Source organism: Haliotis rufescens, unplaced genomic scaffold (assembly GCF_023055435.1).
Source record: "Haliotis rufescens isolate VD_foot unplaced genomic scaffold, xgHalRufe1.0.p SCAF_29, whole genome shotgun sequence".
Classification (NCBI taxonomy): domain Eukaryota; kingdom Metazoa; phylum Mollusca; class Gastropoda; order Lepetellida; family Haliotidae; genus Haliotis; species Haliotis rufescens.
In genome coordinates this window covers 5631291-5648588 of record NW_025963990.1, presented here as the reverse complement: position 1 = coordinate 5648588, position 17298 = coordinate 5631291, and the positions used below count along the sequence as shown (strand labels likewise).

Below are 17298 nucleotides of genomic sequence, written 5' to 3'. Positions count from 1 at the left end.
TCATGTAGCTGTGTGAGGTATGATGAGGTTGATGTTGTTACTGCTAATGTCATGTAGCTGTGTGAGGTATGATGAGGTTGATGTTGTTACTGCTAATGTCATGTAGCTGTGTGAGGTATGATGAGGTTGATGTTGTTACTGCTAATGTTATGTAGCTGTGCGAGGCATGATGATGTTCATGTTGTTCCTGCTAATGTCATGTAGCTGTGTGAGGTATGATGAGGTTGATGTTGTTACTGCTAATGTCATGTAGCTGTGTGAGGTATGATGAGGTTGATGTTGTTACTGCTAATGTAATGTAGCTGTGCGAGGCATGATGATGTTCATGTTGTTCCTGCTAATGTCATGTAGCTGTGTGAGGTATGATGATGTTCATGTTGTTACTGCTAATGTCATGTAGCTGTGCGAGGTATGATGAGGTTGATGTTGTTACTGCTAATGTTATGTAGCTGTGCGAGGCATGATGATGTTCATGTTGTTCCTGCTAATGTCATGTAGCTGTGTGAGGTATGATGAGGTTCATGTTGTTACTGCTAATGTCATGTTGCTTTGTGAGGTATGCTGAGGTTTATGCTGTTACTGCTAATGTAATGAAGCTCTGCGAGGTGTGATGAAGTTTATGTCGTTACTGCTTATGTCATGTATGTGTGCGAGGTATGACGAGGTTCATGTTGTTACTGCTAATGTCATGTAGCTGTGCAATGTATGATGATGTTCATGTTGTAACTGCTAATCTCATGTATGTGTGCGAGGTATGATGAGGTTCATATATTACTGCTAATGTCATGAAGCTGTCCGAGGTATGACGAGGTTCATGCTGTGCCTGCTAATGTCTGCCAATTTTCTACCATCTCTCGTCACGTATTTGAAGGAAAAGATTAGTAGACTGTTGTAAAATCAATACGACCACTGTACGAACTTGGTTTTTCAACCGCTACTCGATCCCAGTCCCTTTCTCCAATGCAGCAAAACATGCTTTTAAGTAGAGGGATCGGCTTGTCATGTAGCTGTGTGTCATCGTATCGCAATTGCGTTCATCCAAGCTCACTATATCCATGACTAGATTGTCTGGTCCAAACTCGATTACTTATAGATTGCCGTAATATAACTGAAATATTGCAGACTGCGGCGTTAAACAAACACACAAACCCCAATATATCTCTCGGGTTCATGTTCCGGTCAGATCTCGCGAGATTCTAGGTGTTACTAATCACGTGACATTAGACGTCGGAACATGTCTACTTACAGCCCGACTCCTACTCTCTATAAGCAATTGGATTCCAATTGTGGAATGACGAATTTGCATACATGATATACGTATTTATGGGTACATCAAGGTCACTCGAATGTGACAGTCGAGTTTGACAATAGGCATTTTGTCCTCTAGCATGCCCTCAATCTGTAATCACCGAATGATTCTTGTGATCCCACATTCCCCAAAGATTAATGAGTGAGTTGTTTGGGTTTTACGCACGCCGCTTGAACAATATTTCTGCTGTATAACAGCGTGTCAGCTACATGTGGTAGGAAAGGCATGTAGGTTTTAATAACTTTGGTCAAACCCACGTGATTTGGGCTGGGATTCGAACCCATGACTTTTCGGATCCTGGCACGTCTAAGTGACGCCTAAGATGGTGAGGCCTTATCTCAAAACGTATGTCTCGGAATACTCCGAGTGTTTGAGTCGGGGTGAGATAATTGCACAAACAAGACGAAACAGTTATACTTATGACATCACTTTTATTTCAGTTCATTAACTGTCTCGTGTCAGCATATCCACATGCCGTGGTGGAATGGAAAGGGCGAGAAAGAATTGAGAAAGATATGTTCAGCATTCGTGGATGTTACCGAATCGACCTTAGTAAAAAACTTTCAAATACATAGGTCATGAGGAATGTCACAGAAACTACTTAGCAAAAGATTTTCAAATACAAATATCATCAGGGTTGTCACGGGAACTGCCTTTATCACAGCCGAGTGTCAAACACACACATTATCAGGAATATAAAGAAAACTTCCTTTTTAACAGCATATATCCAAGTACACAGACCACAAGGTTTGTCATAGAAACAACCTCATTACAGCAGATATCCAAATAAACAGATCACCAGGGTTGTCAGAGAAACTACCTCATAACAGCAGATATCCAAATAAACAGACCACAAGGGTTGTCATAGAAACTACCTCATAACAGCAGATATCCAAATAAACAGACCACAAGGGTTGTCATAGAAACTACCTCATAACAGCAGATATCCAAATAAACAGATCACCAGGGTTGTCAGAGAAACTACCTCATAACAGCAGATATCCAAATAAACAGACCACAAGGGTTGTCATAGAAACTACCTCATAACAGCAGATATCCAAATAAACAGACCACAAGGGTTGTCATAGAAACTACCTCATAACAGCAGATATCCAAATAAACAGATCACCAGGGTTGTCAGAGAAACTACCTCATAACAGCAGACCTAAACCTCCAGATCACCAGGGTTGTCAGAGAAACTATTTTTATACAGCAGATTTCCAAATGCACGGAGCACTAGGGATGTCATAGAAACTACTTTTAAACAGCAGATTTCCAAATACACAGAGCACTAGGGTTGTCTTAGAAACTACATTTTAACAGAAGACTTACTAACAACAGATCACCAGGGGTGTCACAGAAACTACCTTTATACAACAGACTTTCAAGTACACTGACCACCAGGAATGTGTTAGAAACTACCTTAATAGCAGATTTCAAAATACACAGATCATCTGGAATGCGATAGAAACTAACATAAAAACAGACTTCCAAAGACAGAGATCATCCGGGATGTCATAAAAACTACCTTAACAGCAGATTTCAAAATACACAGATCATCTGGAATGCGACAGAAACTACCATAAAAACAGACTTCCAAACACAGAGATCATCCGGGATGTCATAAAAACTACCTTAATAGCAGATTGCAAAATACACAGATCATCTGGAATGCGACAGAAACTACCATAAAAACAGACTTCCAAACACAGAGATCATCAGGAATGTCATAAAAACTACGTTAACAGCAGATTTCAAAATACACAGATCATCTGGAATGCGACAGAAACTACCATAAAAACAGACTTCCAAAGACAGAGATCATCAGGAATGTCATAAAAACTACGTGAACAGCAGATTTCAAAATACACAGATCATCTGGAATGCGACAGAAACTACCATAAAAACAGACTTCCAAACATAGAGATCATCAGGAATGTCATAAAAACTACCTTAACAGCAGATTTCAAAATACACAGATCATCTGGAATGCGACAGAAACTACCATAAAAACAGACTTCCAAAGACAGAGATCATCCGGGATGTCATAAAAACTACCTTAACAGCAGATTGCAAAATACACAGATCATCTGGAATGCGATAGAAACTACCTTTATACAACAGACTTCCAAACATAGAGATCATCAGGCATGTCATAAAAACTACCTTAACAGCAGATTTCAAAATACACAGATCATCTGGAATGCGACAGAAACTAACATAAAAACAGACTTCCAAAGACAGAGATCATCCGGGATGTCATAAAAACTACCTTAACAGCAGATTTCAAAATACACAGATCATCTGGAATGCGATAGAAACTACCATAAAAACAGACTTCCAAACACAGAGATCATCAGGAATGTCATAAAACTACCTTAATAGCAGATTTCAAAATACACAGATCATCTGGAATGCGACAGAAACTACCATAAAAACAGACTCCCAAACACAGAGATCATCCGGAATGTCATAAAAACTACCTTAACAGCAGATTTCAAAATACACAGATCATCTGGAATGCGATAGAAACTACCTATATACAACAGACTTCCAAAGACAGAGATCATCCGGGATGTCATAAAAACTACCTTAACAGCAGATTGCAAAATACACAGATCATCTGGAATGCGATAGAAACTACCTTTATACAACAGACTTCCAAACATAGAGATCATCAGGCATGTCATAAAAACTACCTTAACAGCAGATTTCAAAATACACAGATCATCTGGAATGCGACAGAAACTAACATAAAAACAGACTTCCAAAGACAGAGATCATCCGGGATGTCATAAAAACTACCTTAACAGCAGATTGCAAAATACACAGATCATCTGGAATGCGATAGAAACTACCTTTATACAACAGACTTCCAAACATAGAGATCATCAGGCATGTCATAAAAACTACCTTAACAGCAGATTTCAAAATACACAGATCATCTGGAATGCGACAGAAACTACCATAAAAACAGACTCCAAAACACAGAGATCATCAGGAATGTCATAAAACTACCTTAATAGCAGATTTCAAAATACACAGATCATCTGGAATGCGACAGAAACTACCATAAAAACAGACTCCCAAACACAGAGATCATCCGGAATGTCATAAAAACTACCTTAACAGCAGATTTCAAAATACACAGATCATCTGGAATGCGATAGAAACTACCTATATACAACAGACTCCCAAACACAGAGATCATCCGGAATGTCATAAAAACTACCTTAACAGCAGATTTCAAAATACACAGACCATCTGGAATGCGACAGAAACTACCATAAAAATAGACTTCCAAACATAGAGATCATCAGGAATGTCATAAAAACTACCTTAACAGCAGATTTCAAAATACACAGATCATCTGGAATGCGACAGAAACTACCATAAAAACAGACTTCCAAACATAGAGATCATCAGGAATGTCATAAAAACTACGTTAACAGCAGATTTCAAAATACACAGATCATCTGGAATGCGATAGAAACTAACATAAAAACAGACTTCCAAACTCAGAGATCATCAGGAATGTCATAAAAACTACCTAAACAGCAGATTTCAAAATACACAGACCATCTGGAATGCGATAGAAACTACCTATATACAACAGACTTCCAAAGACAGAGATCATCAGGAATGTCATAAAAACTACCTTAACAGCAGATTTCAAAATACACAGATCATCTGGAATGCGACAGAAACTAACATAAAAACAGACTTCCAAACACAGAGATCATCCGGGATGTCATAAAAACTACCTTAACAGCAGATTTCAAAATACACAGATCATCTGGAATGCGACAGAAACTACCATAAAAACAGAAGATTTCCAAACCCAGAGATCATCCGGAATGTCATAAAAACTACCTTAACAGCAGATTTCAAAATACACAGATCATCTGGAATGCGACAGAAACTACCATAAAAACAGACGTCCAAACAGACAGATCATCAGGAATGTCATCGAAACAACCTTGACAGGAGCGGTACTTGAATCCTGATGATGTCCTGAAATATAATCCAACAATCATTACCGCCACTATAGAAATAACATATGCATTGTCTGATCTGAACACAGCAGATATTTCATGAATGAATTTTAACTAGATACATTCATAGTGGTTGCACATCACTTTGATATATTTTGTTAGCATTTAACACCCATATGATACCCATTTTATCAGGATTTTAAATTGTAGATACATCACACTGATGGACCTGCTCCCAATACACCGGCCAAAGCCATAAACAATCTACACCACGTATAGGGGACTGTTAGTATGTACCTGTGGAAACAATAGCAATCAGCACCTTTATCTAATCTAGCAATTGACGACACACTCACCCGCGGAACAGGTGTCACCGTTGTAGCCAGGAGAACATTGACAGAAGTGGTAGTTGGTGCAGACGTTACACTCTCCATTTCCACCACATTGATCCCCTGATGCCGCACAAACTGGGGCTAAAATAAAAAAATGATAATGAAATATAACTTAATAATAACAATAACAAAAACAATAAGCAGTGTGTTGAGAAGATCAGCAACCCTGAAGAGTTCTTCGCTTGGATTAAATTGGCTGGCCTGTAAAATGAAACAGAAGGCTTTCTGTTTGCTGCTCAGGGCTAGTTACTTCCCACTCGAAACCGTCAATGTGTGATTTTGCATCCAAATGTAAACATGAAATGTAGATTAGGCAATGGATTTAGTGAGACCGTCCGACACATTATCAGTGGATGCCAAGCTTTGGAACAAACACGGTATCTTAAGCGGCGTGACTTAAGTGACTCGATCCTTTTGTTACCGTATTCGCCATGCTTGTGGTTTTTGACACATAAGTCCATTCATGGTACGAGCAAGAATATGCAGAGGGCGTCATGGAAAATAGTGAAAGCAAAGTTTGAATAGGCCCATTTACAGCCTCAGACCTAGCCAGGCCAACAAACTGATCTTTTTAATAAATCTTTTTGAAGAAATCAATGACAATTATATTGCTGAGGTTTTTCTGTCCCTTTTGTGATTGTCAAGATTAAGGAAAAAAACATGGCAATTATCCGACTCCTCATTGTTCCTGGTGCCTCCCAATCTGTTGTACCCGGGTTCGCTGCCAGGAATACATCCCTTCCGACAATCTGGGTAATGCAGAAGGCTGCAGTGTTGAGGAGTCTTCACATTCTCCAAAACGTTCTGGGTGGGTTCGAGAAGGCAGCGCTTCCTGGGAGAAGTCCCATTCGCTGTCAGGGCAGCGTGTACAGGGGACAACGGCCCTTAGCTAATGATTAGCCTAACCAGCTTGACTGTGCCAGGATCACCCAAACGCCCCTTTGCTGAATTTATGATTTTGATCTATATATGATAATAATAATGATAATAATATTCGGCAATCACAGAAAGGCAAAGTTCATGACATTCAATTTTAATTGTATTTTCAGCTCCCTGGGAACTATACAACAAAAGATGACTATATGTATTAGGAACGCCTTATTTTCCTTACGAAGCCGTTGAAATCAGCATTTTATAATCGTGTTAGATCATTAAGACGTTTCAAAGAAGGCATTTCTTCTACCATACTGACATCAATACAATAGGATAATACATCACAACTTTAAAAGTTGTTCTGTGTAAATGGTTCATTTTTCAGTGCAAATAATATCTTGACGTTTCATATTTCTTATAAAAAGCTTTACATGGAATCTTAAACAAGGGCTTGTTGCTAAGCATTGTCATAAAATTAAGACTCTAGAAGTAGTATCGTATTCATCTGTTGAGAAATGCCATTCATTCAAAATATTCCCTTCCCTGGGAAATATTCCGGATTAGCAAATTATATACAATGTGTAACATATACCCAAGCTCACCTATGTTACACGTTTTCCCAGTGTATCCATTCTTGCAGAGACAGTAATTTTCCCATTTCCATTCCTCGCAGACTCCGTTGACGCCACATTCGCTCCCTCCAATAGTGCACACGCGGCTTGTTGCTGCACAACACAAAAACATAACGTTGTCACAGCTATAAAAGTAGCTGTCAAAGCAAAAGAAGTTAATCTTTTAGACAACAAAATCAAGAGCCTCTCTTCACAGAAATGATATAATTGTTTGTATGTTTTCATTTTGAGCCATTGTTCAAAGCTGCGTTTTACTTTTATTTTATCATGATACTGACGAATACTCGAATTTGACTGGACAAAATAAAATAAGGAGCTGTTCCATTGAAAACATCAACATTACCATCATTTTCACACCTAACCGTGCTTTTTCGATGCTTCAGCCTTAATATTACTGAAACACTGTCATTCAACCTTGTTGTCATCAATCTTGTCACTATTTCTGTCATCCTTCACAATGAAAGATTTCATTTTGTTTCCTAGCACCAAAGCCCTGGGTTTCAAACTAATATATCTGATAATCTACAGTAAAGCTACCTTAAATTTCAAAATACAGTAGATTTATCTCATAATTTACACATTAGCTGATAGCAAATAATAGATAGCCTCACCAATTGTGCATTTGTCGCCTGTGTAGCCGTTCATGCAGAGGCATACATAATTTCCTCCTTGTACCCTGGCGCATTCCCCGTTGGTGCCACAATCTGTCCCTCCAATAGTGCAGAAGGGGGCTGAGAAATAAACAGAGTGAATATGTCGGGTTAATAACCATTTTGAAAATAATTCCGGTTATATAACGGTGCGTCAGATTCGTGTGGGAGGAAAGCCTGAATTGATACAGGTCATAGAGCAACACAACCAAGAGCCAAGAAATGGTATAATTGTATGATCATTTTTTAACCATTGTTAAAAGGTGTGTTAAGTAGTAGCTGCTATAACGATATCTGCGACACAATGTCACCATATATACGTTACTGTATCCTTCATAGACAAGTTCTATGGATGAACAACTTCTTTATTACAATTAGTGCGACGTTTCGGTGTAGATTCTAACACCTTTATCAAGCAAGTGATGGATAGTGCTAAACAACATACTTTTAGGTATATATACTTATTAACATCAATGTTTATACAGTAAATTGATTGATGGCCACAGAGAGCTGATTAAGATACTTGAAAGCCAGTGGATGACTAATGGACACAGAGTCAGCAAGCAGACTGATAGAGATGATTGGAAGCCAGTGGAGGACTAATGGACACAGAGTCAGTAGATTAATTGGACGGACATAGGGATTTAGCAATTAGGTGATGGTAAGCAGGCGGGATGTAGTAGACTTGATCTACACCGAAACGTCACACTAATTGTAATAAAGAAGTTGTTCATCCATAGAACTTGTCTTACTTCATCACACCAACTTCTAAATGCCACTGAAAGAAGTATCCTTCATAGCATATGAGTAGTACATAGTATCGTCTATTTCAGCTTTATGTCAACTATAGTGATGATTTGATAATGTTCTATTCACAGAGAAATAGCACGAGGCGAAATCTAATCTCTAATTTATGATATCAATGTTTCATTTATTGATCACAAAATGCGCATTAATGTGAATCATAAACGCGATTTACAATGATATTTGAACATATTTATTGATATCACAAATTGGATTGTTAGATAACTATATATGATTAAGGATATCTAAAAATCATATTTTGTGATATTTAGAAATGTTTATATGTTCTATATTGCCTAAGAAAAATAAGTATTCCCACAGATTCTCATTAGTGATGTTAATATTTTATCTAATGATATCTTTCATTCGAGTAATAAATAAAACAGTGCCTCATGGAAACGTAACTTGAAGCACTGATGTGTTTATATTCTATTCAAACAAAACCCAGATCTACAGAAAACGTATCCCGGAGTTTAAAAATTATGAGATTGATCGATGATATTATACAATATATGATGATAATGTTTAAAACTATTTATCCTAAAGCTTAGTGCTATGATTGTAGCCTCCTTACCTCTCGTACACCTTGGGCCAGTGTATCCGTTCTTGCAGACACAGTATTGATAACTGGAATCCGTGTCACAGTTACCATTGTCTCCACACGTGTTCCCCCCAGCCACGCAGAAGGGAGCTGTGGAGACAACACAGAAAATAACTACGCCACCCACAACAAAATATTAAGGGGTGGGGGGGGTGGGGGTGGTGTTGGTGGGGGTGGTGTTGGGGGGGGGGGGGGGGGGGGGGGATTTGTTGTAATATGTGTGTTTTTATGTTTTCTGCCATAGCTTATGAACACACAATTTCGTCCTGTGAATGCAACTGCCTAACATTTAAATACTTTTACGAACGTTTTATGACGACTTTCAGCATGTCAAGCGTACACTTAAACAAATATCCAAGCCCCTCTTGAATATAATAGGTTCCTAATGATCCAAAAGGAATATGGATTGTCAGTCACTAGTGAAATAATTTAGTGATATTATTTCTCTTGGGACAGATACTCCGTTACTCGTAGTCAACCAATGTAAATTCCAAGGTTTTATTTTCTTAGGAGGATGGAGAAGAATGTGGACTTCCGGTTCACAAGGGGACCACTGAGCTCATTTAATCAGTTCGAACGATGTAACACAAAACACGTGGCGTCATCAACAAAGGCTGATGTTGATTTGCAGACATGACACCTGTGTTATGGGTCCCTTCCCCAAACAAACGGCGTGAACTGACCAATCAGCATGGCGCAAAAGCGTAATGTCAATGAGACGTTATGAAGCAGCACATATCACAACACTCAATTCTTCCAGCAGTGCAGTGAGTGAGTGAGTCGGGTTTAACGCCGCTTTTAACAGTATTTCAGGTATATTACGGCGTGTCAGCTTAACGTGGGAGGAAAGTCCGATGTGATGCAGGTCTCAGACGTTTACCACTTCGATGAAACCCATGAGTACGAGTACGGTGCTGACAAACCTAGAAACATAATCGGGGCGAACCAGGATTCGAACCGACCCAGTAGTGCACAAAGTTACTGATTGTAGAGATGGAGTTGGTGACGTTACTTTCTCAACGAGGTTATGGTAACGATCGGGAACAGGGTATTCATGAAGCAAGAATGGAGGTATAATACGTTGGATAATCGTTGATGGCGTCATTCTTTACTTCTTGCCTGATCTTATTAGCCGGCAGTACCGAAGTACCACCCCCGATTTGAATGCATTTACGCCCCTTTAAAAGGTATTCCTTGTCTGCTTAAGCAAGGGGAAAGTCTATTGTCTTAGGCGTTAAGCAGGGCGAATATGGGATCCCACTGTCCGAGGACTCTGAAATAGCTTTGCTGAAGCGATGTTTAACAATTAGGTTCTTTTAAAAATAAATTTCAAATCTTAATAGGAGCCACTTAATTGTTAAAGTTGAAAATCGGGACAATGTTTTAAAGAAGTATTTGTTTTTACCTGACGCACACCTTGGGCCAGTGTATCCGTTCTTACAAGAACATACGTATTCTCTTCTCGACGTATCACAGTCTCCATGGTCGCCACACTCATTTCCCTTGGCCGAGCATATCGGGGCTGTGGAGAAAAACCACATCACCTTGTAGGAAATATGACATGACTGTTACGACTATACTTTCTGTACATATTGACCTGAAGTTCTTCCTCTCAGAAGGTAATTTAATTTGTTATTTTCATATTTCGCAATTATGTACATAACATAAAACAATGGTAACATACAACAATGTTAACATGCAACGATACTGATATGCGACAATGATATGATAATATGCAACAATGATACCATACAACAATGATAACATGCAACAATAATTACATACAGCAATGGTAACATACAACAATTACAGCATGCAACAATGGCAACATACAACAATGATAACATGGGACAATAATAACATACAACAATGGCAACATACAACAATGATAACATGCAACAATGGCAACATACAACAATGATAACATGGGACAATTATAACATACAACAAAGGTAACATGCAACAATGATACCACACAACAATGCTACGGTACAACAATAGCATGCAACGACAATAACATGTAACAATTGTTGCATGCTGTCATTGATGCATGCTATAATTGACAGCATGCAACAATGATAACATACACCAATGGCAGCATGCAACAGTGATAACATACATCAATGATAACATACACCAATGAGAACATGCAACAATGATAACATTCACCAATGATAACATGAAACAATGATAACATGCAACAATGATAATATGCAACAATGATAGCATACACCAATGATACTGGCAACAATGATAACATACACCAATGATAACATGCAACAATGATAGCATGCAACAACGATAGCATACACCAATGACAGCATACAACAATGATAGCATACACCAATGACAGCATGCAACAATGGTGACATACACCAACGATAACATGCAACAATGACAGCATACAACAACGATAGCATACAACAATGATAGCATGCAACAATGATAGCATACAACAATGATAGCATGCAACAACGATAGCATACAACAATGATAACATGCAACAACGATAGCATACAACAACGATAACATGCAACAATGATAACATGCAACAATGATAACATACACCAATGATAGCATGCAACAACGATAGCATACAACAATGATAACATGCAACAATGATAACATGCAACAACGATAGCATGCAACAACGATAACATGCAACAATGATAACATGCAACAATGATAACATGCAACAATGATAACATACAACAATGATGACATGCAACAATGACAACATTCACCAATGATAACATGAAACAATGATAACATGCAACAATGATTACATGCAACAATGATAGCATACACCAATGGCAGCATGCAACAGTGATAACATACATCAATGATAACATACACCAATGATAACATGCAACAATGATAACATACACCAATGATAACATGCAACAATGATAACATTCACCAATGATAACATACATCAATGATAACATACACCAATGATAACATTCACCAATGATAACATACATCAATGATAACATGCAACAATGATAACATACACCAATGATAACATACATCAATGATAACATACACCAATGATAACATGCAACAATGATAACATTCACCAATGATAACATGAAACAATGATAACATGCAACAATGATAATATGCAACAATGATAGCATACATCAATGATAACATGCAACAATGATAACATACACCAATGATAACATGCAACAATGATAGCATGCAACAACGATAGCATACACCAATGACAGCATACAACAATGATAGCATACACCAATGATAACATGCAACAATGATAGCATGCAACAACGATAGCATACAACAACGATAGCATACAACAATGATGGCATGCAACAATGATAACATACAACAATGATAGCATGCAACAACGATAGCATACAACAATGATAACATGCAACAACGATAGCATACACCAATGATAGCATGCAACAACGATAGCATACAACATTGATAACATGCAACAATGATAACATGCATCAATGATAACATACAACAATGATAACATGCAACAACGATAGCATGCAACAATGATAACATACAACAATGATAACATGCAACAATGATAACATAAACAATGATAACATGCAACAATGATAACATGCAACAATGATAACATACAACAATGATAACATGCAACAATGATAACATACAACAATGATAACATGCAACAATGATAACATGCAACAATGATAACATACAACAATGATACCATACAACAATGATAACATGCAACAATGATAACATGCAACAATGATACCATGCAACAATGATAACATGCAACAATGATACCATACAACAATGATAACATGCAACAATGATAACATGCAACAATGATACCATGCAACAATGATAACATGCAACAATGATAACATGAACTATGTTGAGGAGATTTCCAAATTGAAGGCATCAGTGACATCCCGATTTTTTCTTATGATTTTGTGATGGGTGCAACCGGTGTGGCAGGATATTGTTACCTTTTGGCGAACACCTAGTATCACCACTATTCGATAAACGCGTATGATGTAATCGGAAGTGATAAAGTAACAGTGGAAATGTCTTATATTGTTGTTACGTAGCAGTAGATATCGTTATTTATGTAATTTCAAAGTTTCAGCTAGTCACTTAGAGTTACCTCCCTTAACTGGTGTTCACATCACAGGGAGGGGCTAGTCACTTAGAGTTACCTCCCTTAACTGGTGTTCACGTCACAGGGATGGGCTACATCGAGGACTTCTAAAGGCTAACGTCCGTCGTATCTACTCGCTCATCGCGGATAGGATACCCATCTCAAACCACAGAGTTTCTGGCCGATTCCAACACCATTTCCGAGATTCAAGAACAGAGCACGTATCCCATTCAAGACATTCCACTGTGACACATTTTGGACATTCGTAAGTGCACGGACAAATAACACAGGTCCTGTTACTTTTTTTCTGCCTCTTTTTTGGACCATTGTATTACATCTTGCTATATTAAACCTTGATATATATATATATATATATATATATATATTAAACTTGTTCAATTTAATTTGTTACATATTCATTGGCCTTTTGTGCTCAGTTGGTGATTTCACAATGTAGTTCCGCACGAACAGATGCCTGAGGTAGCCTTCGTTGTTTCGATTTGGAAATCACCTGGGAACATTGTGGAGATGGTTTTGTCGCTTTTAGCCGAGTGTGCTGAACGAGGACAAATTTCTAAGTATCCAGACGTTAAATTGCATTGTTGAAAACTATTAGAGCTAGATTTGAGTATTGTCATAAATTTGTACCGTGATTTTGTCTACATTGTAATACACATTGTCACAGATATGAACAAATGACTATGTCAGCTATTCATTGCATGTGCCGCATCCGACCTATAATGTAGCATAGTTTACATTAAACCAGTGTAGACACTTTTTTCGGGAACTATCTAACTTTTAATACACTTTTTACCAGTTTAGTTATTCCTGAGCGAAATATCTCACATTTGTATAAAATCTCACCTGAAAATGTTTAGCACTTTCTGTGGTTCTTTGGGTACATATTGTATAAACGTAGCCATTCCCGTGGGAAGTCTCACCTTGTGTACACAGTTTGCCAGTGTATCCGTTGAGACAGCGACAGGCATAGGGTGTTCTGGATGTGTCACAATCTCCGTTGAAACCACACTCGCTTCCGCGGGATGTACAGATAGGGGCTGTAATTAAACACAAGTTGTACCATGAAACGATAGGAACATATAGTGATGAAGGATGTGATGGAAGAATGCTACATGAGATGCGAAACACATTTAAGGGTTTGTCTCCTTTGAATGTTGACCACTCGTGTACGCAAGCAATGAAGATCGGCATGTCAAGTGGAAACATAATAGCTGGGGAACCCACGATCTGCGACTGTTGCCATCTATTAGCCAGTCTGTTTTTTCCTAGTAAATGTCATCGCTTAATCATATATAAACAGGCATGCATTCACCAATGGACCCGTGTAGATCCGGGGTAGAACAGGTCTTCAGCAACCCATGCTTGTCGTAAAAGGCGACTGTGCTTGTCGTAAGAGGCGACTAACGGGATCGGGTGATCAGGCTCGCTGACTTGGTTGATGCATGTCATCGATCCCAATTGCGTGGATCGATGCTCATGGTGTCAATCACTTGATTGTTTGGATCAGACTCGAATCTTTACAGACCACCACCATCATATAGCTGTAATATTGCTGAGTACGGCGTTAAACAACAAACAAACCAAACCATTGGAATATGACAGAATGCAAAACATACTTATGGTAACATTTGGCTTTCCGTCCACATTAGGATGCCTGAAATACCGTTGATATCGCCTTTTGTTCACCATGATCAAGTCATTCACAAAAAGATCAATCAGAATATGCGATGATGTGTTAATGATTTCATTTAGTGAGTGAGTGAGTGAGTTGGGTTTAACGCCGATTTTAACACTATTCAAGTTATATCGCGGCGTGTCAGCTTAATGTGTGAGGAAAGCCCCAAGTGACACTGCAAACACGAAAACGTCGTTTTTTCCCGTATATGGTTATTGGAAGGAAAAACGACGTTATTTGGACGTTTTCAAACTATCCTTTTTCCGTCCAAATAACGTCGTTATTTGACATCGGAATTTACTGGGAGAGAACGATACCGTTAAGCTCCTCCCTTTCTTGATTGACATTGTCAATCAAGCAACAGCGTCTACCGGTATTTCTACCTTCTTTGAATTCATTGGTCAGTCCTCGCGTGTTAGATTACAGGCCCGCGTTTGACGCTGCACACGAAGCGCTTAGCGGAAGTACTGAAATCAATCGTTCTGCGCATGCGGATTACTTAATGCCTTGTCAAATTTTCCGTTCTGTGCATGCGCGATTTCGCGTATTGTTTCCTAGATTTAATGTCACCACTATTTGACAATGATTCATAAACAGAGTCTCGTGAAGGTTCGGAATCGTAACAAGTAACTCCATTTAAATTGAAGAGGAGCCCCAGTGATATGGGAGATTCCGAGATGAAACTATTCTATGGGTATCTAGTCTGCCACCCAAACCGATCTAAACGGGACCCGAAAGCTTATTGTATGCTATAAAGTCATATGGAAGTGGACAAGAATTATACATTGTATTCCGGCCGATTGAATTCTTGCATTTACTTATAAGTCATTTAGTTATTTTAATTATGAAATGTTGCCTATACACTAATCTGGACGTACTACTCATTGTTCTATTTATGTCTATATATATAGTATGTTACCGTTCTAAAGTCATCCTCTCATATAACATTATATTGTTCATAGTATCAAAGTTTAATCAACAATATCAAGAGCAGCGATTTAAACTACTGATACACCCAAACACAAGGCTGTTATCAAGCGCTAGTGCAGACGTGATGCATCGTAAAAACTGTATCGTGATGTCTTCAGAAATACAATAATATATACTACGAGATAGTACGGCTAACGCTGACTCACCGGTGGAACGTAGACACTATCGCTAATACAGATATAACGTATTTGAATGTTAATACGAAAGACAAACACTCATTATTTTTGCAGTGACGATATAACACTTACGTATACACGTTTATTGGTAACTTTCATCAGTTTTGTTCTTTATTTTAATAACTTTGTTTTCACATATACATGTTGCAATACCCGACAAGCATGTCATACATAATTATGGGGCAGTTTTCAATTTTGTCCTGACTTATTCTGGTGTTAATGAGCGAAGTTTATTGGCTTGGGTGTTATATCCCGTTTTTCTGGTAATCCTATTATTACTTTATTTCTATCTAATGACACCCTGTTCTCTGGATCATGGCTCCGTGACTATCCATAACAATTAAGATGAACATTCAGTTCAAGTAAATGAATGAGTTTGTTTTGACGCCACAATCAGTCAAAAACCAATGCTGCTAGGTTTGATTGCGCACTTCTACCAGGTCGAACATCGTGGATCCGCATTTTCTACCTAAAGAGAATCATAGTTCATATGCTGTACCATCTGCGAATACCGTCCCACTCAAGATGACCTTACTTGTTGCTAAATCTATCATCTATCCCCCCACTCTCACTGCCCCCGCATAATTGAGTATTTAATCTTGAAAAAGACATTCTTATTTGTTGTGTATATGTCAATCCGCCAGGATCAAGCTGGTGTAATAAACAGAAAATCAAGTGTAGTTTGACTTTATTCTTTAACGCACTTATAGAAGTTATTTGGTCATTAACAAGAGATATACATATCCTCAGAGAATAGGTGGGGATTTCAACGCCCGGACAAACGTACAGGGACACTGTCTGATCATATTGATGATGATATCGCCGAGGTTTTAGGTGACGAGAATATGTTAGTTCTGTCCGATAGTATCAACATAGATAGAAAAGCATGTGATATTTGCAAACAATGCCGGAAAATATCTTGTAAATACGTGTGCCGCTCTCGACATGCCTATTATAAATGGTCACTGTGGTTCGGATTTAGGTATAGGTGATTATACTTACATAGGTCACTCAGACTCCAGTGTAATTGACTACATTATTGAATCCAACA

General features: G+C 38.3%; 1 protein-coding gene across 4 annotated transcripts in view; it reads right to left on the bottom strand.

Annotated features, from left to right (window-relative positions):
- Nucleotides 1-1720: 1720 nt before the first annotated feature.
- The window catches only part of LOC124123599 (neurogenic locus notch homolog protein 1-like), an 82203-nt gene continuing 66625 nt past the window's right edge, over nt 1721-17298 (bottom strand). For all 4 annotated transcript variants that reach the window (XM_048402810.1, XM_048402811.1, XM_048402813.1 and 1 more), the window contains 7 exons: nt 14327-14443; nt 10662-10778; nt 9230-9346; nt 7813-7932; nt 7172-7294; nt 5661-5777; nt 1721-5323 (listed from right to left, as the gene is read on the bottom strand). In XM_048402810.1, coding sequence (XP_048258767.1) covers nt 5232-5323; nt 5661-5777; nt 7172-7294; nt 7813-7932; nt 9230-9346; nt 10662-10778; nt 14327-14443 — 803 coding nt within the window. In that variant the 3' untranslated portion in view covers nt 1721-5231. The remainder of the gene's footprint in view (nt 5324-5660; nt 5778-7171; nt 7295-7812; nt 7933-9229; nt 9347-10661; nt 10779-14326; nt 14444-17298) is intronic.